The sequence below is a fragment of the Cottoperca gobio genome, chromosome 18, assembly GCF_900634415.1.
Source record: "Cottoperca gobio chromosome 18, fCotGob3.1, whole genome shotgun sequence".
Classification (NCBI taxonomy): Eukaryota; Metazoa; Chordata; class Actinopteri; order Perciformes; family Bovichtidae; genus Cottoperca; species Cottoperca gobio.
Window position 1 is genome coordinate 8887590 of NC_041372.1, and position 27597 is coordinate 8915186.

The 27597-nt window shown below is 38.3% G+C and overlaps 1 protein-coding gene across 10 annotated transcripts in view; it reads left to right on the forward strand.

Annotated features, from left to right (window-relative positions):
• ablim2 (actin binding LIM protein family, member 2) overlaps positions 1 to 27597 on the forward strand; it is a 101371-nt gene that overhangs the window by 63793 nt on the left and 9981 nt on the right. For 2 of the 10 annotated variants that reach the window (XM_029454425.1, XM_029454423.1), the window contains exons 5-18: positions 16 to 142; positions 996 to 1089; positions 6684 to 6771; positions 7136 to 7194; positions 8062 to 8103; positions 9097 to 9174; positions 9342 to 9485; positions 14157 to 14274; positions 16045 to 16314; positions 20614 to 20721; positions 22325 to 22378; positions 24464 to 24501; positions 24649 to 24757; positions 24878 to 24936. In XM_029454425.1, coding sequence (XP_029310285.1) covers positions 16 to 142; positions 996 to 1089; positions 6684 to 6771; positions 7136 to 7194; positions 8062 to 8103; positions 9097 to 9174; positions 9342 to 9485; positions 14157 to 14274; positions 16045 to 16314; positions 20614 to 20721; positions 22325 to 22378; positions 24464 to 24501; positions 24649 to 24757; positions 24878 to 24936 — 1388 coding nt within the window. Of the gene's footprint in view, positions 1 to 15; positions 143 to 995; positions 1090 to 6683; positions 6772 to 7135; positions 7195 to 8061; positions 8104 to 9096; positions 9175 to 9341; positions 9486 to 14156; positions 14275 to 16044; positions 16315 to 16940; positions 17013 to 20613; positions 20722 to 22324; positions 22379 to 24463; positions 24502 to 24648; positions 24758 to 24877; positions 24937 to 27597 lie in introns of all 10 variants that reach the window. The other 8 variants (XM_029454426.1, XM_029454429.1, XM_029454428.1 and 5 more) reach the window with 8 other exon arrangements.

The following is a 27597-nucleotide window of genomic DNA, read 5'->3' on the forward strand; positions in this document are numbered from 1 at the left end:
GTCATCTCTCTGCAGACTGCTGCGGCTGTGGGAAGGAGTTTAAGAATGAACAGTCTCTTGTAGCACTGGAAAAGCACTGGCACCTGGGCTGCTTCAAATGTAAAGTCTGCAACAAGGTGCTAAATGCAGAGTATATTAGCAAGTAAGTCAGCATGGCTGCTATAGACAGTGCTATAACTACACTACTTCATTTGTATCACATCTATGTCAAATGATCCTTTTTTAACAAATGGTTATGAGATGGTAAATGTTGGATCTCACAATATTTCTTATCACTTAATGGACTTTTTATTTGGTCACTAAAATATCATCTTGGCTCAAGTAGAGTCTTTGCCCACTCTGTCAAGCATTCCGCATTTTCTGTGATGCTAGTGGATAATTTCCTGTTTGTTTGTCTACTGTGAACTATATCTATAAGTTAATACAGGGAGTTAAACTGATTGAACGATATGTATTCTAAAAGAAACATTCTGCTCCAAGAGCTGATAACAAAATCTAAAAGATGTGAAGATATTACACATGTTTTGCTACCTGTACAGTAATAAATAAAGTAAAAGGAATTTTATAGGAAATAAAAATGTTCTCTTTCACAGTTTCATTTTTCAACATAAAACCCATTACATAGTAAGTGCTGCTTAGATAGTCTAAGAAACCAATGTATATTTTGACAAAATGTTTTGATATTGTTCATACAGTGGTAGCTAAGAGCAGTGCTATACCATCCTCAGACTTATTTTGCAATAATATGCTGCTAGAAATAGTAAATTATGGCAGTCGGATTTATATTTGGTGTGAAATGTTTACAGATGATCTATGATGGTCATCTAAGCTGGGACGGCTGCAGCACCTACCCTAAGCACATTCTGAGCGCTGTTAGCTCAGACAGGGTGCATGGAGGATTCTGAGGCTCTGAGCTGCCCACTGACAGATGTGAAGTGTATCTGATGCTCTCTGCTGCCTCTGATCTGCTGACTTGTCCTGTGTTGTTCTATTAGGGATGGAATCCCCTTCTGTGAGATGGACTACCACGCCATGTTTGGCATCCAGTGTGAGAGCTGCAAGAAGTACATCACTGGAAAAGTCCTGGAGGTAACATTACAGCACTGATAGGTTATATTTAGAAGAAACACTCTGTGGTAGCATGTTTGTATGTAGTATATGGTTCAACTTCCACCTAAACAATATTTCTAGATGGATTAAAATGGGTGAGGTATGGAAAGAGAAATGTAGGAACTAGGTGAGTAGATCGAATAATAATAATAATAATAATAATAATAATAATAATAATAATAATAATAATAATGATTTATGGATGGATGAATTGAATAGAATACACAGCTAAACAAAGATGAATGAATGAATGACCAGGTGAAAGATGGCATTTCATTATTTTGGATGGCATTATGACTATCGTATCCATCTACAGATGAGAAGATAACTGAATATATAAATACAGCTAGATAGCTATCTAGCTTGGTAGTTACTGTAGCTAGATAAAGAGAAAGATATACAGACACAAAGCTGTCACTTTTTCAGAAAACTTGCACAGTTGCAATTACCCCTACATAGCCTAAGGTTGCACAGTTATTAAAAGACAAGTATATACTATTGATACTACTGTGTAATATGCATGATCAATATCTTTCTAATCAGTAAAAAACTGACAGTAAAATATATTTTATATAATAGATTTGCAAAGTTTAATTTCAGGGTTTCAAGTTAAAGTCACGCTTAATGGAAGAGAAACTTCCTTTAAAATCATTAATAAAGATGAGAAGCTACATTAGACAATATTTGGTTCTTTGATTAAAACAAATTACAAGCTTGTCTAGGCTATACAAAACTTTGAGCAGAGAAGTTGGAGGCTACAAATGTATAAGAGCCAGCCTGCGTTACTATTTGGGCACATTAAGTTGAAAAGACATTGGGCAGCTAAGATCTAAGAAAAAACAAAAAACGGTATTGATTTGTATCATTATAAGTGTAGCATCCAGCAACTTTGGATCTATAACCATACTATGGACTAAAAGTCAAAATATCTCATCTTTTTGCTTTGGTTTTCTTTTTTCAACTCTCTCTTGTGAGTGCCCTAACTTTATGGAAGTGTGAAACAAAATCATTGCTGTACCCCTTTGTTCATCAAGTTGTTATTTCTCTGTTCTACTGTATTTTTTTGCATAATGTACCCTGTTATTTGACATTCTTCATACTTCTTAATCTCATATTTCCACTGAACAGATTCCAGCGTTGAACCCATTTCCCCAAAGCGATCATTAAAATTTCATCAGATCTTATGCACTGCTAATGCAGATACATGAGAAATGTTACTAGAATAGCTACCTGTGTATATTATTGCTAACATTTTAGTTGTAGTAATTTGTCATTTTTATTATATTCTAAGTTTTACATTATTTAAAATATTTAAATTTAATTCATTCTTTATATTGTGTGTTCTCTCTCTCCCAGTGTTATATATTTACTGTGTATGTTTTACTCCTGTGTAATGTTTGTGTGCCTGTCTGTCAGTCAGTCAATAGACAAGAATGATGCGCAAAATTCGAAAGCCAGTCAAAATAACTTATATATATATATATATACAGTATATATAAAATAACTTGTTATGTTTTGATAGTTTTTATACTGGCTTGGGTCCGGGGTGGCAGAGACAAGGAAACGACCTCCGCACTGTCATAGGACTGCTTTGCTGGGAGGGAAGCGTGCAGGCTCTGACGGCTTGGATTCGGAGAGCGAAAACCAGAGCACCGGGAGTAAAAGCGGGCTGATGGGGTGCTTGGTCTAACCTGTGTAACAACAACAACAGAAAGTTTGACTATCCGGTGGGAATTTGACTTATGTTCAAACTTCTATTGGAAGATATGCCCGTCTCCCAGCCGTCGCACACTCTACTCCCAGCGAACCAGCCTCCCACAGACGCTGATAACAAAGCAAAGGTGCGAGTCGTTTTCTCGTTTCCGCCTCTTTAGATTTAGTAAAAAAAAAAATCAAAACATACAGGGATGATGGAGGTATTGACAAGCTCAAGTCAAGGCAGCTGTACGTCTTTTCCCTCTGGACCGGGGTCAGACTGGCACTACAGTGATTCACTATCGCCTCTAGAGGAACAAGTGGTATTACCAGACAGGACGGGCCGGGGCTAGTCAGTTAGCATACTAATTTCAGTAGATATCTCTGCAACACAATACATGTCTATGTATTGTGTTGCAGAGATATCTAAAGACGTCTGTCTTTGACATAATGTTAAGACTGTAACCTCTTCACATTCTGTTGATAATGCTAGTTAACTTTTTTTTTTAGGTTTAAATTCTGGCATATTTTACACATTGTACCTTAAAAGGTTATCGATAAGATATTCGTAGCATTTATATAGCAGCAAACAACTTTGCTCTGTAAAGATAGAGTGGAGTAATGGCTATCTGAGCAGAGAACAAAGTCACACTACCTCTGTGTATTTTGTAACCCAAACTTCTCTGTACTTTTTTTTTTTCATAGCTGTTCTGGCCGCGCGTGTAATTTACATGTGTGGCTAGCTAATGGCTGCTGCTCAACACTGCTCTCATACGGCGGTTACCACTGATAACCCCGCCCCGACTCACTTTGGTATTATGTGTTATTTTTAAATCAAATGCCTCAGTGTATTAAATGCCATTTTCAGCCGCTCTTCTTGTGCTGGGCTGCTCTTTGAAACTGTAACAGAGAGACTCAGCATTCAAAATGTCATAACATTTGGGTAAGATCAAAGAGTGTGCTTTGTGTTGATGTATCGTGTCTATAACGGGTGCTGGCAGTGGTGGAAAAACTAGTCCATGCATTTGTTACTTCAAGGCTGGAGTACTGCAACTCATTGTTATCAGGTTGTCCCAAAAAGTCGCTTGATCCAAAATGCAGCGGCACGTGTATTGACAAGAACTAGGAAACGGGATCATATTACTCCCGTATTAGCTGCTCTGCACTGGCTCCCGGTAAAATACAGAATAGAATTCAAAATCCTTCTCCTGACTTACAAAGCAATTAATGGTCAGGCTCCAGCATATCTTAAAGATCTCATAGTACCTTATAAACCAATTAGAGCAGGGGTGTCAAACTCATTTTGTTCAGGGGCCACATACAGCACAATATGATCTCAAGTGGGCCGGACCAGTAAAATCACAGCATAATAACCTGTAAATAACGACAATTTCAACAATATTATGCCTCATTTATAATTTACACATGTGCATTACAACTTACAGATCACAGTATATCTACAAAGGCACAAAACATTTTGTCACAGGTATTTGGAACAGTATTTTACTTTATAATCAAAACAACTAATTTTTACACTTTGCAAAGTCATCCCGCGGGCCGGATTGGACCCTCTGGCGGACCGGTTTTGGCCCCAGGGCCGCATGTTTGACACCCGTTAACTAGAGTATTGCGCTCCCAGACTGCAGGGTTAGAGTACAATGAGTACAATGGGAGCCAGAGCATTCAGCTATCAAGCTCCTCTCCAGTGGAACCAGCTTCCAGTTTGTGTTCGGGAGGCAGACACCCTCTCCACATTTAAGAGCAGGCTAAAGACTTTCCTTTTTGATAAAACTTATAGTTAGGGCTGGCTCAGGTTTGCCTTGGATCAGCCCCTAGTTATGTTGCTATAGACTTAGACTGCCGGGGGACAACTCCCTGCTCTCCTCCTTCTCTTCCTCTCTCCTCACCTCCCTCTCTCTTCTTCTCCCTCTCTATCTGTATGCATTTATGTAAATGAATGTTACTAACACATCATCCGGGGTATCATCCCCGGAGTTTCTATGTCTTTCATGTGGCAGGTTGTCACTGATAAAGTCAGGATCAGGAATCGTGGCTGCACCTGCTGCCCTGGTCCTGCTGGACATTTTCCTGGATTCATCCATACTTTCTCTTTTTTCAACACAACATAATTTCTGTCTATACAAATAAATTTGATTTGACTGAAAAAATACTTTTTTTCACTCAACCTAAAACAATGTACTTATTGTATTGTTGTTTAAAAACACTAAGTTTGTGCAGGATATTCCGTGATATGCTAGTGCCGATTCTCTCTGACCAATCAGTGGTCTGCAGTGTTTTTACGTCACAATTTAGTATTGCCTCAGGTTGCTTGAATCTCAGCTGAGGTACCAGGTACCATGTACTATCCCTAGTGGAAAACCCAAAAAAAGGTGAGCCGAGTTGAGTCTAGTAATATGCTTTGGAAACATGCCATTAGACCCACACAGTTACAGATAGAAGAGAGATAAACACTGGTATTTTAGACCCAAACTAATTGGGGTCCCAGGTTGGGTCTTAGAGGACCACATGGAACCCTGCAGACCTATATATCCCAGTGGCCCTGTGATTTCACAAGCCCAAAAACTATTCACATAATAACTTTAAAGCAATATCACAGACATATCCATCTTTACAATGACAACCCACTCCCCTCACACTGGGTTCTTACTGAAGCTCTTGATAACATCCCACATCCATTAGCATCTAAATGTCAGTGTTAAACATAAGGATCATAATAAATGATCTGCCACCGCTTTATTGGATAATTTGTAGGAAGCTTTGGTCATTTTGAGTTGAAGTACCATTAATACTAAAGCTGTTAAACTATTGTTTAGTATATGTATCCTAGATGTTTTCCTTTGCTATTGATCAACATTGATGAGTCACGTAAGTCAAGTCAAATCAAGTAACTTTTATTTTAATCAAGTTGTTTGGAATGCTTTTAAACCCATGTTGCTTTGGCACTTTTCTCCTTACTCTTACTCTCACTTACAAGTGCTCCATCTTATGGATAAATAATTACTTTAACTAGCATTACTTTCATCAATGGTGGTAGCCTAGTGGTCTAGTGGTATGCCTTCCAAACAGAACACCAGAAGGTCCTGAGTTCAATAGAAAGTGCCACCATTGTGCCCCTGAGCAAGGTACTTAACCCACAGTTGTTCCAGGGGGACTGTCCCTGTAGTTAGTTCACTGTAAGTCACTCTGGGCAGGAGCATCTGCTAAATGACCTGTAATTTTAAAAAAGTAATGGTATTCAAAATTACAATTAACACTCCCAGGACTGGTTGTGCATTGAGACACGCAGAGAGTAAGTTAATGTATGTGTATACTGGTCTACACAAACACTAATGTCTTTGCATTTATTCTATGATTGGTATGGTAGGTGTTCCTATACCATTATGAACTCTGAGTGATGAGGCAAAACATCTAGAGACATTATTCCATAATGGTTTTGATCACTCAGCTGTATAATTCACTACCACTCTTTACCATATGATGTGATCAGGGTTACCTGAGTTTGGATTTAGAGAATTTAAGTGTAACACACCAACAAAAAACACAAACTGGTGGTGGGGACTTTGAAAAAACGTGGACATTTACCTTGCAGGGAATGCCTAATGAAAATATGCTATTGTTTTGCATTAAGAGAAGTGTAGGACCCTGTTTTTCATTTAAACCAAAATTCAGGATATCTGGGCTATTCTGCTTCAATATCTGGGCTATTCTGCTTCAATTCTAACCTTTTATTTTTCCCCTAACTTTATCTAAGTACAATACTTAATTACTTGATTACCCCTTTCAAATTTCCCTTAAAGACACCACAATTTAAACTATGTGCTGATCGTCATTACCTGTTCTTGTTTGATTCTAAACAGGCTGGAGAGAAGCACTACCACCCCACATGTGCCCGCTGTGCCCGATGTGAACAGATGTTTGCAGAGGGAGAAGAAATGTACCTGCAAGGTAAAAGCAGTTTTTGGGGCTCAAGACAAATAGGCTTCAAACTTTAGGATCTTTGAGAATAGCTCTTAGCTCTAAGGTACTGTATCTGCCTGACCACAAAGGATTAAATCCTAAAACACATGACTGTCTATTGTTAGACAATAAGAAGTGCTAAAAATGTAGTGGTGACATAATTTATTCTTCGCTCTGTTCCCTTTCTCTTCACTCTTTTATTCCTGTCTCTAAACTTTAAACACATGTCTTCAGTCTCTATTTCCTCTCACTAACCAACAGCAATATAAACCCAATGTGACAATGCGACAATTGAATAGACACATGTGAAATAGACACGTAAGTTTTGGAATTAATCACAATTTGTCTTCAGGATCTTCTATCTGGCATCCTCCATGCAGACAAGCAGCCAAGCAGGAGGAGAAGAATAAGGTGTGTAAAAAAGACTGCTTAGTGACAGCTGATCAGTTGTCAAAAGAGATAAGATGCTTGAGGCAATTTTTTTTACAAATCCTGAAATAGAAACAAAATAGATCCACATTAGACCACAGAGCCCCATTTCTTAAAACATTATTTATTGGATTTGGGAAGATTTGATCTCAATAAGAGCTGTAAATAGGGAGATAAGATTGGTTAAAATTGAAGGCTAACACAAAAGTAGTTTAACTACTTTCCACCTCCCTAATAATCACTAAAACAAAATCCTCATCAACTTAACAGACTCCAGATAATGCCTGCTATTTGTCTAAAATGTCTTTGTGTATACAAAAGAGAACTCATTTATATTACAGTCAGGGAGACTAAATAAGAACTTAAAGTTGTAAGGTGCAAAATGCAATTTTACGGTCATGAACTCCAGTGCTCTGTTAATATTCAACACTGCCTCGTATATGCTAGGTTCTATTCTAGAGTATGCAAGAAAGTTGTTTACAAGAAAGCAACATACTGTTATGTACTACCAAGACAATTTAGTTTTAGGAAGTTTAGGACCTTTTTCTTAAATCTTTTGACCACTTTTCATCATATCTACACTTTTTAGAATTTGACCACCTCTCTAAGACACATACAGACACGTCTCTGTACTATGGCAAGTTCAACTTATCAACCTCAAGACAAATCAGTACCTATGTGAAGGATGTGACTAACCAATCACAATGAAGAGGAGGGGTTTAATTGACAGTTCAGGACACATTACCATTGTTTTTCCTCTGCATCAGAAGCCGTGCAGCCTCATATCCAGTATCTGCCCTTCCTCCATCTCCCATTCTTATTCCTCATCTTAACCCCTCTCCTTCCCAGAAGCAGGTCCGGATACAGCTCAATGAGGTCCCTGAGCAACAGGTTGGTAGCCTGTGCTTCCCTGCAACCCACCCAAACCCCACTCAACCCACAATCATCTGCTGCATGGGTTGATCATAACTGTTGACACCATACTACTATATTTGCTTCATGTTGAGCAGCAGCCACACCCACAGGCCACCTACTGTAAAGACCTTTGACTGGTCAGTGATTGATGATGCTGTAACATCATCAGTCTGTGCATGTATAGGGATGCTTTAACGAACAAATAGAGACGATTGTGTCAGTACCTGCATCTGGAGGATATATCATTTGTATCTGAAGAGAGTAACACTCACACAACTTGACAGACACAGAGGACATCACTGATGAAGAAAGTCCACTCTGTCTTCAACTTGTGTGCTTTAACTAATAACTAATTGGTGCTGATTGCTTACGTCCGGTGCAGCTTCACTAATAGCACCACTGTGTAATACTTGTATTCAAATTCAAATTTGCTCATTGGTGAACAAAATGTACAAGTAATGATTTAAAAAATAACAGTTTATATATAGTGGTGCGCCAATAGCTCACCTGGTAGGGTAGGCGACCCACGTACAGTCCTTGCTGCAATGGCCTGGGGTTTGAATACGATCCACAGCCAAATGCTCATCCCCCTTCCCTTAAACTGTACTATAAAAAGTATTTTTTTTTAAAAAGTAGGTCATGGAGGAATCACATTTTCACCTTTATATAAATGGAATATCTTTTGTTTTTGAATTGTTGGTTGGACTAAACAAGCAGTTTGAAGATGTTACCATGGGTCAAACTTGTGATGGATCTTTCTTTTTTGTAACATTTTACAGACAAAGAAAATTTAGTTGGTTAATTACAAAAATATTCAAGTGATTAATTCATGAACAAAATAATAAGTACATAATGAACTACTGTACATGAAGCACTGAAGAGAGTTTATTGTGGTTACTTAAAAGAACAAGGGAGATTTGAAAATCAGAACCAAATATCTATGTAAACATAATTGTGTGTGTGTTTTAGGTGACCCGGACTTCATCTGAGAGCATTACATCAGTCCCAGCATCCAGCGCCTCAGGCTCTCCCAGCAGAGTCATCTATGTAAGACCACCACCAGGGGGCAGCAGCAGCGCATAGTTCAGCTTTTTTTCCAGCATTGTGCTAATGATCTGTAGTATTTGTCTTTTACATGTTTGCTAAAGAACAAAATAGTTATACCAATACACAATTGATTAATTATTAATGTTTGTTCTTCTCTCTGCTGCCAGGCCAAACTAGGTGAGGAGATGCTGGACTACAAGGACCTAGCAGCCCTTCCAAAGACCAAGGCAATCTATAACATAGACAGGCCTGACATGCTGTCCTATTCTCCATACGTCAGCTACCCATCTGAGGAGAGGCACTATGGAGAGGTAGACCAACCTCACAGCTCTAAACTCTCTGTCATTTAGTTCTTCTTTTTAACTGTTTTACCTCTCTTTAATCCAGTGGTGGAAATTAACTAGGTAGGCTACATTCACATACAAGTTCTTACTTAAGTACAATACTTGTGTTCTACTCAAGTATTTTAAATGTATGCTTGATTATACTTCTATGCCTCTGCATTTGAGAGGGATATTCTGTATTTGTACTCCACTATTTGAAAGCTAAACTTGGTAAATACTACATATTGATATTAAATGTATATATATATATATATATATATATATATATATATATATATATATATATATATATATATATATATATATATATATATATATATATATATCTATTACATCTTGCATTAAGAATTTGTTGTAGTAGATAAGTATAATCAGCAATACAGTGGCAGACTCAAGCCGTCTGAAGGTCACCAGCTGCATACTGTGGGCCGCCAGTGCGTAGAAAGTTCTCTAGCTTATAGGCCACCCAATATGGCGCTGCATCGTATTTTCTCCACTGGAAGGGCACCTTAGAGGGCATTATACGTCTACGGCAACAAGGTTTCTAAATTACCTCAAGCATATATTTGGCATTTTTGTACTGACAGTTTTTGGTTTACGTATCAAACAACAGCCCTTTAATACCAATATACAGTATATCTGCACTAGGCTAAATGCCCAAAAAGAAAAAGTTATGTTTTCTTTTTTTTAATAAGAAATATTTGCTTTATCTACACACAATTACCTCCGCGGACCCCCTGAGTTTGTCTTAATCATTGTCTTTCTCCCCTTCTTCATTTGCAGGTAATTTAATGCATTATGTCTGTCAGATGAGGGGGGGACTTAAAGTGGAGATCTCTTAAACGTTTCATATGGGTTTTAATGGTCCATACAGACGATGCTGTTTTAATTAAAGCAGCCAAATTATTCATATGCTTAAATAATAACTATGTATATTTAAGACTTGAGTCTTATGTTCTTAACTTTGAACATAATTTCTATCAGTTAAGATAACATTGTACTAACTATGTACTAACCAAGATAAGGCAGCAAGTGGGCAATAAACGTGAGCAGATTACATTAGAGTTGTAAAAAAGCAAACAGTTTAGACACATTGTCTAAACCAGGGGTCACCAACCTTTTTGATACTGAGAGCTACTTCAAGGGTACTGAATAATACGAAGGGCTACTTGTTTGATACAAACTTCCTGAATAACATAGTTGCACCTTTAATGATAATATTATCATTAATAATGATAATCATAATAAATATTCTTATATGTGAAGAGACTGTCTGATCACATGTTAATGTTAATTATTCCTCACAATGATTATTGTGAATTTACTAGTATTTACTAGTATTTATATGCATATATCAAAGGATCAGGTCTCAGATGCGCTAATTCAATAGACTACTCTATCAGACGTGCTAATTCACTAGACTCCGCTATCAGAAGTGCTAATTCACTAGACTGAGGACTTTTCTTAGAAAGAGCAGTTCACCTCCTGTCCCCTGCGGTGCTTAACACTCTGTCGTTCCTCCTGTCCCCTGCTGTGCTTCACAACTAGTATTTCCTGTATTTTCCTATTACTTTTGTGACACGTACAGAAAAGAAAAAAAAATCAAATTTATTTGTATAGCCCAATATCACAAATTATACATTTGTCTCAGTGTGCTTTACAGACTGTACAGGTTATGACACAAGAAAAAGGAAAAACTTCCTAAAAGAAACACACACTTTTTTTTCACTGTTGTAAAAAAAAAAAATTCTTCCTCCCATTGTAAAAATAGTTTGTTTTCTTTTGCTTTTCTGCCATGTTTAGCGTAAAAAACGCACCTAGCGCCCCATCATAGCTGCTCCCGCTAGCTTTCTCAGCGAAAAGGCAAATGGAGATTTAGCTTAACTCTGACCCCAGACAGGGTCCGAGTTCATATATGCATAAAATATTTTTGTATTTTAAATTCTATATTGTCATTTTGAAATATAGAATAATTCAAGTGTTATTGATTTAAAAAGAACAGTAAAATAATTAAATACAAATTTTAGATGGAGCTTCATGGTGACTAGTGCTATTTTTACGTGGCGCAAATTTATTTTAGTTCACCCCTCTCTTTTCCTCCACTCTGTGTCTGACTGTAGGTGTTTTTTTTGCTTTATCTACAAACAATTTTGCGACCCTCCTGCAGTACCTCCGCGGACCCCCTGGGGGGGGGGGGTCGCATACCCCCTGTTGAAGACCTATGATTAAGAGGTTAAATTTGAGTGAGCCCCCCCTGAAATATCAAAACAAATCCCTCATTACACAGGAAAACTTTGTAGCTAATGTTTAGGCTAAGTACGGTAGGTCAAAGTTGAACCAGAAGCTAATATTAATGTTTCTTGCCCCGGCTTACTTCTTTTTATTGGCATCTTGTCACGGGGAGTGTAAGGACCCAAATGCAACACACAGGAAACCAGGAATTGTAGATACACAGGTTTATTTACCGGAACAGGCAGGTACAGGAAATCCCAGGACACATGCAGAGACCTAATGCAAAATGATAATTTCACACAGCAGATGGTGTTACTCAGACATAAGTAACCCAGGTTCAGAGATGAGGAAACCGAGTTTGAGGTCGGGGACAGAAGGCTGTTGGGTATTCCGGGGATTTGACGAGGCGGGTAGTTCGGAGACAGGCAGGGGTCGGTAACAGGAAATCAGTCCGGGGGTAATCGCTGGAAAGTCTGACATGAGTAGAGAACAATCTGGCACTGAGTGAGTGCCTGGGAGATGCTTAAATAAGGGCTTGATTAATTGGCAGCAGCCTGAGCCCAAGGTGAGGTGATGAGGTGGGAGAGGCTGGCTGGTGAGGTGAGAAGGAGGCGGAGTGTGGAAAGTACCGGGCTAAGGTAGGAAGTACTGGAGCAGACTGTGACACATCTGGATGTAGGCCTACAAAGGCTGGTTTCAGACTTGTTAATCAATGCCCACAACTCAGGTTTGTTTAGTTATTCAAATCAGTCTGGTACAACTTCAATCCACTAACAGCTGTTTCTGCAAGTTAGAGAACCAATGGACCAATCAAAGTTAGCAGATACTTTAAGAATGATAACAAAATAGCAACAGAAAAGTGGCCACAAAAATGACGAGCGTGGATGAGATGGAAAAAAAATCATAGAAAATAACAACTCTTAAATTGGCGTATATCTGATCATCACAAAAAACTTAAAGCCATCTGCTCCTAGCAACCACTACCACAACTTCTTTGTCTAATTATCAGGCTAAGGCAAAATTATGAAAAGACCCAAGTAGTAATAAACTTCTGTTATTCTTTAAAATTCATGACCACATTTTAATTTAAAAGTTTTGAGCAATGTTGCTCCAAAACCTTTCAATTACTTCTATGACACAATCAAAACATTGTGTGAAATTGAGAACCAAGATGTCTTATAGTGATTTTCCCATAGAAAAGGAGTTAAGTCCTGATCAGTTACACAGGCAACTTTTACAGGGCTGAAGCTTGCCAAAAGGATCTTGTTAAAATAGGGGTAATATCATCTAAATAACCAAAAAGAAGTATATATGTTGATATGTTTACCTCACTGAGAACTCCTTATCTTTTAAAGGTTCTCAATTTAATATTCAGAGCGTTAATATTTCAGCAAACAACAAAGATATAGTGGAGTAATATCTTCTTGATCATAGAGTGAAGTTACCCTCTCTCTGAGTGTTGTTGTTATACAAGCTTCACTATACGTTGTTTACATAGCCACACATTCATGTTAGTGCATGCAAGTCTGTATGCCCCCAGCTAATGGCCGCAGCTCTGCACTGCTCTCAAATGGCGGTTACCACTGATAACGACGTCTTGACTGAAAACGTTGTCACAGAAATGTAACAACCATCCTCCAGTTCCCCCGTAGATTGACACTGTTAGAACTGTTAGCCGCTAGCTTCTGGCTTTGCTGTCGCCAGGTTGAGAGCCTTGTGGAGGCAATCCCTCTGCTTTGAAGCAGTATTGAGAACCGTTAAACTACTTAGGAAATAGTGCATTATGTGGATAATTCAGAGTAACAGGGACAATCATAAAAGACACATTGCTATTGGATAATTAAAATAAATCTTTCAGTGCTGTGTGCGTCACAAATTCCATTTGCCTCCATTGTATTGGAGATTAATGCCAACATCTCAGAGACAGATATCTCAAATCCTGGACAAATGAAACCAAAACTATGAGCATGGCTAGATACCACTAGAGGTAAGTGAGAAAATGTTTTTTGTAGTTTGGGTGAACAGGTTGAAATCTGTTTGAATTTCCTTCGAAGTATAGTCATAAGACATTTTACATTGACATGTTTACATTTGCCTTGACAATGTATGCCATCCATCAAATGAAACAAGTGGAAAGAGTTTTAAACGGTCAGTTTTATAAGCCCACTGCTGACTGTACATCACAGATAGTGATCTGTCTTGACGTTAGCCGTATTTATTCCTATATCTTTTGTATGCCTTGATTGATCCGTCTTATTAAGAATATATCCGAGATGGAGTCAGACATTCCTGTCAGACATTCCTGTCAGACATTCCTGTATGATATTGTGATTACGGAGTGAGGTAATGTTTGTTTTTTCCATAGAGGGCTCTGACTTCTTTTACTTCATGTGTTTGTGCGTCCAGGGCGATGGGGAGAAGTCGCCCCGTCAGCGGAGGCCCTCTAGTCCCAGCTCTAACAGCTCCCTGGGGGGTTACGGACGTTACACCCCGTGCCGTTCCCCGCAGAATTACAGCCGACCAGGTATCAGCCTCATACACACATATGACACACAGCCCATTATCCATATATTGCTGTTGTTATGTGAAAACCTCAATGTTTGATTTTGTATTTCTGAATTTTTTAAGGATCCCATTTCCCATGATTCTTGTAAAATGACATTACTCAGGGAATAAGATGGTTGGGAAAAATGCTTGCTTACTCTATTTAGGAAAAAACATCTGCTACAAACATCTGAAATGAGTCATCACTTCCTGTATTTTGAGAAGATTTCTTGCTGGTGACCATACCCAAAACCAGAAATCAAATTACATGCTCCTCTACTGCTTGATTAGAATGTGCAACCCTTACATTACACTGTCAAAACCTATTGGATGATCTGAAAACTGCATGGTTGTCAAGCTAAGTAAAAGTCTGCTTTTTTCACTTCCTGATAAACTTTTCCCCTGACATTAGCGGTTAATTCTTGTCTGATACATCATGTTCAAGCACTGTAAATATTTACCTATCTTTGCTTAATTATGTATTTTATCATTTATCAAAAGTATTTACCAAGAGTCTCAGAATCCCTACTAGGAATTGTACTGAAATAGGACATCAAACACTACACCATCTTGTAGGACATAAAAGTTAATCATGAAGCGTCCTATACTGATTTTTCAGCAATGAGAATGAGGGCTACACTACTTTACGACACACTAAGCCACTAAGTAGAAATTGTGACTTATTTGATGTTTTTCTGAAAGTCGTTTGTAGTGTTAAGCAATGGAAAGAATTATGCAGTAGCACTACTTTTGGTTGTAGGTTTTATTTATACTATATAGGAAAATCCTTTTGGCAAATTATCTAGATAATGTCTGCAAGAATATTATGCCAAAATCAATACATATCTTTAATCTCATATTTCTCAATGTGTAATTTGCTTAGTAAAATGTGAAGTAAACATTGGCAAGTCATTTGATTGGCTTGAAAAAAGAATTATGTAATTTAAATGGGAAGTCTACAAATTTGATTTGTAGATTGGTTTCTAGGTTTTGGGAAGAACCACTGCCTATGTGAATAAAGTTGTATAAATGGTTCAGTGTCTCCAGGTGGGACCTGTGTGAAGTCTGATAAATGTCCTCAAGTAATGTCACTTGAGTCAGCATCAGTTGGGGCTAAAGACTACAAGTTTAAAATTGAAAAGAAATCTGGAGGTGTGGAGTTAAAAATAAGTGATCTTACCAGACCTGTGTAGCTCCTCATCTCTGCTGCAGGCTAGAAGCTCCAGGCTACATTAGCTGTTACTGGCATAAAACACCCAAATTTAAGACCAAACTTTCTGTGGTCAAATTAAAAAATCATTACATCATACTCTGATTTAATACTCTGAGACGCTTGATATATAGAGGCTCTGATGCAGAATAATTAATTTTAGTGTTACTCCATCTCATAATTTCTGCCAGTGCCTTGTGTCATTCATTGTTTAATTTTACCTTTTGAAGAGGGTGATATTGTAGGTCTTGCTTTATAAAATGAAAAAAGGCCTCTCATCAACCAAAATATTATCATTTTGAAATTTGCTTAGATTTACATTAGGTCTTTAAGATCAATATTTAACTCTTTTTCTCTGTGTGCTGTTGTCCTTTTGTAAATTGCCCAGTCTATAGTAGTATATATAGTATAGCAGTATTCCCATGGATTTGTACTTTTCCTTATTTTTCCATGCCAAATTAATAATAGAAAAAGGAAACTATAAAGAAACGTAATACTTTTGTAATTCAGCATGTCGTTGTGATCTGATTGGATATTCAGGGCAAGAGGCATACAGCAGCCAGGCCCGTGACTCCAGTTCTCTCCCTTTGCCTCCAACCCTCATGGGTGCTATTAAGTACCCCTCCAACTGGGCCAGGGACTCATCTTCCCACCCAGTGTACTATTCTGCTGGGGCTGAAGTGAGGGGTGGTGGTGGTAGTGGCAAGTACTCGCCCACACCAGTAGGTGGCAGTGCAGGCTTGTCTTTTCACCTAAACCCCACCACCCTAGCCATGCTGCAGCAGCACAACTACATCCCTTACTTCAGAGGTATCAAAGCACGCTGAGACCAAGATTTGGTTAAATACAGACAATGGACAACTTGCTGGAATCATTGCTGTTGTCAAACCTTAGACAGAAACAAAAACCATCATCCTATTCAAGAACTACCAAAAAGCTAATAGTTAAAGGGGATTCAAATAGCCCAAAAGCGGGGTTACCTAAGTTTTCCCCACGTAGAATGGAATAATTTAAATCTTGCATTTAGGATTAGAAACATGAAACATGTTTTCCTGCAGCAGAAAAGTGCCAGTCCTCTCTGTATTTGACTGAATCCAAAGGTCCTAAAGAATGGAGTGCTGTGATACGACCACTGAATTGACTTCACTTGGCATGAGCTGTTGTTAAGCACCAAATTAACCATGTGTTGGAAACTCACACTCTGGTTCTCCTGGTTCACCATAGACCCATGAGTCAGAATGGGAAACAGAACGCCTGACCTGGTCCTTGAACTCAAAAAAATTAAACTGCTAATGCTATTCACAATACCGCACGTCCTTGAAATCAACATCACAAACCAGTACTGTACACAACCTTGCTTGCTGTAACTCCTGCAGAAAGGCTTATCCAACCACCTCCCTTTGCTTCATCTCTTCCTGATCACCCTCACCCCTCAGGGTTCAAACAGGACCCCCTACCTGACCCTATACCTAGGACCTCTCTGCATCTCAGTTTACCTCATCCTAACGGTAAAAATCACCAGAAGTCTTTCTCTTCTCTGTGTTTCCCCTCCCCTAGTGGAATGGTTAGCAGGTTTTGTGATGTTGTTGTCCGATATCGTGGTGTTGTTGGGTTTCATTGGGTGCATCAAGGGACCACTCAGAGTTCTCATTTTGCTTGCCCTGTTCACTTGTGTCTGTGGACGTAGTTGTTGTTGTTGTGCATGGTTTAACTTGACCCTAATACATTTGGCATAAGGAGGGAGGTTGAGGGTGATTTCATTTTTGTGTTTGTCTGTTGCAAATTGTCATTGACATAATTGTTTGCCTGCCTTTGACCTCTTATCTGCCACTTGTTTGTTGTCATTTCAAGACTGTGTCCCTTTGGTCTAACCTTTTGTCCTTGATATGAATATGAAGGAGAGTAGATGCTTTGTGTTTTGATTACTAATAAAAGACACATTGAGGTTGAGAATGATTGGTGAAGTCTTGTTTTGGCAGAATCACAAGTAAGTACATTATCAGCAAATGCATTCCTTGGAAACAACTCCCTTGGCCAAAGCACTGAGAAATACCAAACAGTTTTTAACTGAAAACCAAAGAGATTCAATATAAGTTTGAGTCAGCATGTTAATTTGAAATAAAACCTCTATTTGTTTTATGTAATAAGGGCTGTCACTTAAAAAGAAACTGTAAGACAGTTGTTCCATTAGAAGTGTCCAATCTGAAATTAAATACATTTAAGTTGAATGTCAAGGGTTTGACGGACTGTGCATTTTTTAAATTCTCCCTGTTACACAAGACTGTAGAAGGCATATATTTAAACAGATAAAAGAAAAAGTGTTTTTTTAACAGTGTGTTAGTTCAAATTTCGAATAGAAAGGGACAGCCCTAAATTAAACAATTCCTACAGCACCAAGACGTTTTCATGTAGGATGAGAACTGTTGCCCCAAAACGCATGGCATTTTTATACTATACTCTTAAAGCAGGAATCATTTTTTTTTACATATGCTTGCTTGGATCTTGCTGATTAAGAGGAGGAGGTAGAGAGGGAAACAGCATGAGCTTCCACTCGAACATTTGCACAGAAAATCACGAACACTAGGCCCAGGGTTTCTGTATTTTTCCATGGCAGGGTGGAGAGTCTGAGAGGGGAGTTCTCTGATGGGGAAGATGAAAGAGAGGAGGGGAAATGGAGGGATGAAATAGCCAGAGTGAACCGAGTGGTAATTTGGGGTCTGGTTGCCTTGTTCAAGACCTAACGGTTCCTAACATGCCGTGAAAGAGGGCTATTTGTTTTCATGCAACAGGCTCATGCTTTAATGAGCTAACAGCTTCCCTTATAGAAGGCTGTGTCATTCTTTTTCACCTATGGCAATAAGTGGTAATTGCAGGTGTGTTTGAATTTCACTACAACCATGCGCCACTTGTGAATTTTCCCACTAATTTCACAGACACCCAGTTTGTAATACTGCAAATGCAAGGGCTTTCATTTGTGGGACATAGGTTCAATCACCATTGTGTTATTATTCGGCGATAGATAGTGACTGAACAGTCAGAAATCTTTGCAATTATTACTTTAAGATGTGTTGTCTAATGTTGTAAATTGAGGGAGAGTTTAGGATCTTGCAAGGATAAATAGTGTTTTTTATTTGTATTTATCTGATTTCTTGTTAATGATCCCAAAACTATCTTTTATATCCTGTTAATGTGTTATTGGTTTTTGATTATTGAATGGCCTCCACCTTTTGTTGAATGTGTAATCTGTTCACATAAATTATAACGCATCTCCTCCCTAAACTCCCAAATCCCCAACACCTCCTACTTTAGCTCCAGATGTTTTATGGAGTATCTGCCCTACATTTAGACTTACACTAATAGTGCTTTGGCGAGTATGTGTGATTGTGTGTGTGTTTATGTATGTGTAGAAGATCACTCAGACCAACAGTATGTCAGTGCTCTCATCCACTTGCGTCCAGAACTTCTCGTTCCTCTCTGCCTGAGGGGAGTAGAGTGTCTTCAATCAGCTAACACTCTCTCATGCACAATTTTAATCTCTTTCTGTTCTTTCAAACTCTGGATGTAGAGTGTTTATTACGTTTGGCCTTAAGTGTGTCAGTGACTCCATCACCCAGCCTGCCTGTGATGTAATACAATAGGGTGGACAAACGCATGCATGCAGTCAGAAAAAAGTGAATCTATGTTACACTCTCACCCACACAACAAACACACATACAAACTGGACAAATGTAAACAAGTGTAAACCTTTAAGTGATGAGAACAAAGTCTCCAGGATCATCCATCCCTTCCAGGTAAATCATTGCTCTGTGGTGCTAGTGCGACCACCAACAGGCCCAGTGAAAACATGTTTCCAAGAATTTAGCATTTAGGTGAGAAGTAATTGTTGTATACAGTATAGTGATGAGAGATTTTACAATTCAAATGAGCTGTTCGATGCAATAGCAGCTCCTCTTTGACTGTTGTTTCCTTAACACTTCTGGGGACTTTCCAAAACCAGCAGACTTGCTATAGGTGTGAAAATGGGCTGGGTTTGCAGTGGAGCGGGAGGGAAAAAGTTCACTTGATCTTGATTATCAGTATGAATACAGACTATGAAAAAGGGGCCTCACAATCATTCAGATATTTTGGGTTTTAAGCAGGAGGTGTCAGAAAAGTAACCACAGGTACAAGTGGCTCATGCTGGCAAGCGTTCATAGGGACCTTGATACCTTTGTATCATTGTGAATGCATCGTCTAACTGACAATTTGAATCTCTTGGCCATTTACATCTTGATGCAAGTGTCACACAGCCACCATCAGAATCTCCAATTCTCAGACCTTGTTTGGCACCTCAATAGGTGGGTTACTCAATCCAGCTGAAGGGTAGCAGTTGCAGACTCCACTCAAGCGGAGGTTTTCATGGGGTTTGGGTCTCATTCCGAAGTGAGGGTAAAAGACTGACATTTACTGCAATTTAAAAACATCAGCAGAAATAATTGTATTGTGGTGGTGAATAAGAGCTTGGCTATAAGCAAATTTATAAGCTTTAGGTAAAATTAATAGAATTGGAGATATGAAGGATAGGTGGTCTGATTCTACTGTATGTTATAGCACTTAGCTTTTAAAGTGATGCTGCTTGGCAATGAGGGGAGCCCCGTGAGGTTGTTCAGGCATCTAGTATGCCTTACTTTGCTGGTGTTCCAAGGTGTGACAGGTTGGCAGGACTCCCCAGTAAACCTAGGATACTCCAGAGGGATTAGTAGTCGCTGAAAAAAAAGAGAGATTTGGGCTGAGGGACTACATAGTGTTACATTATCTATGTAGCAAAAAGTGGTCGTATTCAAAATTCTACATGATGTGTCTCATCACTTCACAAGTCAGTAGGATTATCTACAAAAAATCAATGAATTTGTTCAAGACCTTGTTTCGAGTACAATAAACATAATTACATTAAATGGCTGGGTTATCAAGTCACCTGCATCAATATAATAATAGCTTTATATTTGAACGTTAACGATATGCTTACTTTAACGCTGCCTTTTTGCCCCGAAACCCTTTGTTTTTCCCACACCCTTTCCCTTTTGCCTTTCATGTGCAATGCCCACCTAACAACTTCGTCCCAAACTGGAGGTAGTGAAAGTGGTCGGAGTACCCCCAGTTTATCCACCTATTCTGATGGAAAATCCCCTTCCTCTACATCTACATACGTGGCTGCACCCCGGCATTTCCACGTACCAGGTAGGCATTAACCGCACCGCTTGGCTCGCAACTCAACTTTAACATTTTCCTGCATCTTTACACATTCTATGTCTGTCATTAGTGACACAGAGATGAATTACAAGGTAAACTATGAAATTGTTACAAATTACAATTGACAAACAAGCTTTCCAAAGATAAATGATGCTAACTGTTCCGTTTACTATAAGAAATGTATGACTGTAGACTAGAATCATGCAAACAGAGCCTTTAGCCCCATTTGTGACCTCAGCATTCCGAATGTTGCTCCATGATTCATTCACACAGCGTTTCTGGGGGTAAGTTAGAATCTGATTGACTGGTTCATTGGTGAGATGATAAAGTAGTGTTTAACCTCCCTTATCTAGCAGTGAGTTGTATATTTAAAGATATTCTTGTTATCCCTTGTTATTAAAGATAAAATGTTTGCCCGTACGTCTATATTACAAAAATGTGTAAATGCCAAGTTCCGTTAGATCACTCATTCGTGCTTCCGAAGATTGGATCTGTCGTAGGAGTGGTTCTTGCATGAGGTCCCATGTCTTTGTACTGTATAGTGAACAGTTGACTTCTTGCCTTTGGTTTATGGATTGTATTCCGTATATTTTAGGACTCTTATTCCCAGTGTCCCTACTGTTTGGTAATTTATAAGCAATTTATGTTTGACACAACAATGATCTGACATGAGAGTGCATTATTTAAAATGAAATGTTAACAACATTTGCAGATGAGTTGACGAACAGTTCATTATTTTCAATGTCTCTCTGAGGAAAATTGATTTGATCCAACATATTGTTCACATTAAGTATTACAGTCTCAGTCATGCAGAGAAAGAACCCCTCCTATGTTGGAAGCAAGGTGAGTGGAAAAAACAGCGACCGATTATCCATTTCATAGTCAACGTCCTTATTGCTTTTATATGGATATTGTTTCAGATACTGGCAGGCACTGAAACAAGCCAGGGAAATCACCCACATGGGTTGTTTTATTGTCTTGTCATGTCTCTGCTGTGGCATTCATGTTCTCTCTCTGTCAGAGGCCAGTCTGGGTCGACTGACACTAAAATAGATTAGATCAGCCTTAGGGAAAACATTCTGTCCACATTGTCCTTCAGAGGCAATTCGCTTAACAGTACAGTTAATGCAACAAGACTTAAATTCTTTTCAACTTTTTCTCTATTGTTGTGATGTTTATATCATCAATTTAAGTGCCCTTTTTGGTTCTAAAATCTTTAAAGAATGCTAATACAAGTAGACTGTTTGATGCCTGGGGACCATATGTGGTTTCTGATACTATCTTCGAGTGTCATTGAATTGGTCTGCATCAAATAACCTCCCACTCAACAAATACCAATATATTGATATATTCTAAATATATTGCATGAGTAATATAAAAAGTGCTGATGTTTCTGATGTGCTATAATAAAAATGACAAATGTCTTGTGTTGAATCAAGCTATACTGCGCCCCCCCCCCCCTTTGCCTCTTTAAACTACCTCATCCCTCAATAACTGCAAACTCATGCTTCTTTTTCTACATTCTCTTTCTTTCTTCCTCTCCCTCCCATGTTGGTTTCTTCCATTATCTCTCCTCTGTTCACATCTTCAGAGACTCTGGTCAAAGATAATATCTATAGAAAACCCCCTATCTACAAACAGCATGGTACAGTCTACTTCCTCCTAACACTTCCTTCTCTGGTCTGGTCTCTGCACGATGTGTTGCATGTCACTTTGTCATCTGTTTATCCCAGTTCTCCTCCCTTTTCTCTAAGGCATGCACTCATCTGGTAGACTCCATGGATCTACATGCATAGGGCCAGTGTAAGAGTCCTGCACCCATTCTATGTTATAAAACCAATTTAGGCAATGTTATGACAATACAAAACAAAATATTTTGCAACCCAAAGGTTTTGATGAAAGAAAACAGACCATTGACCCTGGCCTCTACACGTTGAAGCATTTTGTATGTTACAATTCTAACCACATTCTAATCAGTGGGGATGTTTTTCATTAGTTGGCAAATGCAAAACACCTTCTGTGACATCACCAATTGGTGTGTTGCCAGACTTAAACATGATTGAATGTTTGAACTTCTAGAGGGCAGTGCAGCAAAAGTTGTTGGCTCCATGTAATGAAGTGTATATTTATCCCAATTAGAGGGACCAGAGTTCTTACCTCTGGTTAAATATCAATATCTGATCTGACATTGAAACACAGCGACGTTTTGATTATTATTTTTTATAATCATTATAACCATTTGGGACTGATTAATTATAAGGACTCTGTGTTAATTTACTCACCTCGTTCATGCATGTCTCCGCACTCATCTTACCAGCTCATTTGTTGGTTTTAGCGGTTATGCTGTGACTGTGTTTTCTACTGTGAGCAGTTGGGTAAATGATTCCCTTTGTATGGTGGCATTAGTGTTGTATTGTTGTTGTGCTGTTTCAATAGTTGTGTCTCTCCCCTAACCATTGTTTGTGTGTTTTAATTTATGATGTACAGTTTTCAATGTAGTTGTCCTCAAGATATATGTTCGCATGACAGGGTCACTCAAAACACATTGACATAGGAGTCCAATGAACTTTTATCAGCTCTATCACCCAATAAAACATTAATCTTTATTGAATATAGCAAGTAAATCAGCTGCATATGGCATAGTCCTACAGATGTATGAAATTGCTTTCAGCAGATTGATTGTATGCATACAGGCAAACATAAGGTCGCTGACTAGGTGTGTGCTGTCTGACAAACAATGGGGAGAGTCTTTATCTTCTTTGTTCCAAGTAAAGACTGCTCCTAATGTTTTAACCTTGAAGCTGTGTAAAATGACATTACGTGGACAATGGACTGCACTTATTTTTGTGATGGATTTGGCCCATTGTTATCTGATACACGATAAGAGGGTTTTTACCAAAGTCTAGATAACTCTATGCAGCATTTATGATAATTCTTTAGCATGCAGTATGTTATGTGATCATATGTGTTTAGCATTGTCCCAAAGAAAGGCAAGACCAGTGCCTTAATGTCAGTAGCTTAATTTGTTCAGACAAATGACTAATTCATGCTGTCCAATTAAATTGTGCTCTTAGGTTGTCGATTCATGCACACAAATTCACATAACACAACGTTAACACTCTGGCTGCTCCTCGGTAACTGATCAGAGTTGCTACAACAACCTTGTAACTTAATTTCTTACTGTAACAGTTGATTGTTTCAGATCCATTACATTTTCCGACCATGGACAATTGTAAACAGGCACCTGGCTTTAATGCAATTTTATTTAGATTGTTCATGATCCATGGATATATTAACAATGTTCTTACTTGAATTTGTTTATTCTATTCTATTATTAATTGCGTTATTAAGCGTTTATTATATAGGGTTTTTTTCATGACACTTACTAAACCTTAAAGCTTAAAGCTATAGCACTACAGCTAAAGTCACAAGGCTAAAAGTCTATTGGCTGACAAGCAGTCCCTATAGTTGGAATGCTTATTACACCCCACAATATAAGTATAAGAATCTTTTAAACCATGGTGTTAAAAAAGTAAATTTTATAGCAATTTACTAATTCGATTTAAATATATCTTGGGTGATATCCTGGCTGCTATCCACCCAGCTCAATGTAGTTGGTATCTACAACTGATGATGTCATGGTCCAGGAGTGATTTACTTTTAATAGTACAGTACAGAGCAGCTGAGACAAAGATGATGCAGCACATTTCACATCTGACTGTTTTTACAGCTTCTAGAACATCCTGGCAAGATGGGGATGATAGTAAGGTGGGTCTATGTGTCTTCATTTTCCTAAACTTTACAAATACTGTACTATTTACTAATTCATTAACTCATACTTTGCCATCATCCATCGCTTCTCTCTCTCTCTCTCTCTCTCTCTCTCTCTCTCTCTCTCTCTCTCTCCCTCTGTAGAGGACAAGTTGGATGATCTTGAAGAGTGAGATTGATGGACAGATGGGTCCAGAAGACCTGGACCCCTGCAAATCGACCTCCAGTCTGCCCACTGATACCTCCCAGCCTAGTTAGTAGCTAATCTCAAGTTCAGCCTGGTGTGATCAACATGAATTTAACAATATAGATATCGACATGTAGCTCAAGAACATAAGAATGAATAAAGATTTGTTTTTGTTTATCTTGGCAGATTTCCCCTATAATAAGTCTGCATCCTTACCGGGCTATGGAAGAAATGGTATCTACAAGGTGAGCTGCCAAATCTGTGTGAACAATATAGTAGGAAATTAGGACATACTTTAAGCAATCCATGGTGTTTCCTGTAATTTAGACAACCAAAGAGTCATTGCAAAAGTGCTTGCTTCAGTCACAGCTAGCAACACTATTCTGACATTTCAAAATTGCTTTAAATATTGAAAGAAAGAAATTAGTAGGCAAACAAACAGGATCCCTAAGGAACAAACAGAGTAGTGCACATCAATGCAAAAGGTCACGAATTGACAACATCTAACAGCACACAGATGGGTAATAATATTACCGTTTCATTTAGTTTTTCTCTTTTAAATTGGGTTTGTTTACAATCTGTCTGTTCATCTGACCTTTTGGACCTATTTTTATCGCATTTTGAGATCTCAGGAAGTACTTTGGTGATCATCAGAACTGATGAAAACACTGGCCAGAGCAACAAATATAAAACCAAAATTGTAATAAACGTAACCCATTTTTTTAACCAATTTACAAATAGTAATCTACCCCCTTTACCGCCCCACTCGGAATAGGATATGCATATTTCCAAATGAGCCAAAATAACACAATATCCAAACCCTAATTAAATCTTAGCCAGCCTTACTGTCCCTAGTTCCTGTCCCTGTCTGGCATAATATAGGGCAAGCCCAAAGCCTTGGCAAGGCTCGAGCCACAGCAAGGGGTACACTTGATTTGTTTTGGCTGTCTTACCCTTGTGACTTTTTGGCACAACTTCACCTACTTCCAAGTAAATACTTTGATATTGAAACAGTAGCCTTATGTTGTTGTTGTTGTTGTTGTTTTTGTTATTTAAATCTATTAATTAGATTTTATGAAAAATACATTTTTAACAGCCCCCTCAGTTACTTCATCCTGGCTTGTGGCTTGGGTGTCAGACTTAAAAAGTGTTCTGTAACTACTCAATACTCATACATCAGTAATATAGGCTTATATCTATATTATGCCCCCCGGGACTTTTTCCCTTATCCTTGTGACTCATAATGGGAACTGGTGTGTGACTGAGGTGAGCCACAAGGTTTTGTGATTAGAGGACATTTAAATATGTGGCTGCTTCATCAGAGAACAAGCTGTAATTGACTGAATTTTTTGTAGGATCTCATATTGCTTTGTTTGAGAACACTAGGTGGTGCTGTTTCTTATACAAGCTCTCACCAGGTGTGTAACAATAGTCACATAGGTCTCCATTCTTTACATTATATGTTTACATCACACTTTCCTCACATGCACATTCTCCCACTCCTCCCTAATCAACACATGAAGCCTCAGAGTAGCATTTAAGACCATTTAAAAGTCCTTCTAAAAAAACAACTTTGCCAAGCTTTTCTCTCACAATTTTAGTATCAGATTACACAGTCAGTACCATTGACTCCACACAGAATGGGCTCTGGTTTATTATGAGGGGGGGTATTTAGTCTATCATCCACTAATGTAATATTGCAGCTCTCTCTCTGTGGTTGTTGATGGATAGAGGACAAAGCAGAACAGAGAAGGAAATGAAAGCTCAGGAACCACGACGGATTCATTATATAATAGGTATATTAAACTATGTTTCACTTGCTGACATTACTGCTTAGTGTTGTTGACACTAGTAGTTAGGGTTTAGTGTTGTTGTTGTTGTTGGATTTAGTGTGTTGAAAGGAAAATGAAGTTAACCCTTATTTTATTTTTTTATTAAATATGGAGCTATGTAATATTATACTTGCAATATACAGTATCTTTTTTTGCAAGCACATTGCTCAAATAAAGAATGACCTAGTGCCTTATCTCAATTGAAATTTGAATTGAAATTAAATCACATTTAATTGTGTGATTTATTTTATAATATAATAATTGTGTTACAACTTGTGTTTACAGTAACATTTAGTGGCTCTGTAAAGCTGTAGTCTGGCACAGTGGTGCTTTGAGCAAAATGCTAACATCAGTGTGCTAACAATCTCACAATGTCAATGTTATTATGCCTGTTTCACAAGTAACATTAACCATGTTCGCCATCTTAGTTTAGCATGTTAGAATTTTTACATTTGCTATTAAGCACTAAAAACAAAGAGCTTAGGCTTTTTGGAATCCTACAAGGTTTGCCGGTATTTTGTCAAGAATAGTTATACGTTTTATTTATTTATTTTTGTTGACCCTGTCTCTTCATTAATCAGTCAGTATGTTGCTGATTTTCCGTCTTAGTAGAGAGACTATTTTTACTATTTTTGAGTAACTAATTATTGGCTAAGCCGCAACACAACACATACAAAATATCCCACTTTTCTGCAACCCACATTAGCTTTATATCTAATGACTTTTTAATTACAAGCATAGACTAGACTGATACATACTGGTACTTCGCAAAACATCAAGGCAAACGTTATTTGTTTCACAACCGGCTGTGTACCAGCTTTTCAGCAAAGGGCACCTTGGCAATTGACATTGGTGATGTGATGCCTGTCTTTAGCAGGTCATAGATTTTTGAACGAGCTACCAAACAAACATCCACAAGGAGAAAAGTGCACTGCTCACCATACTCTGCAGGTTAGATTGCTTATTAGCTAGTCAGCTGTATCTGGAAATGCTGTCCTTGGTTTGCTAGCTACAGTTACCAGCGCAAGTTTTTTACAATGTGTCTCAATGCAACTACTAGTTCAGCTGTTAATC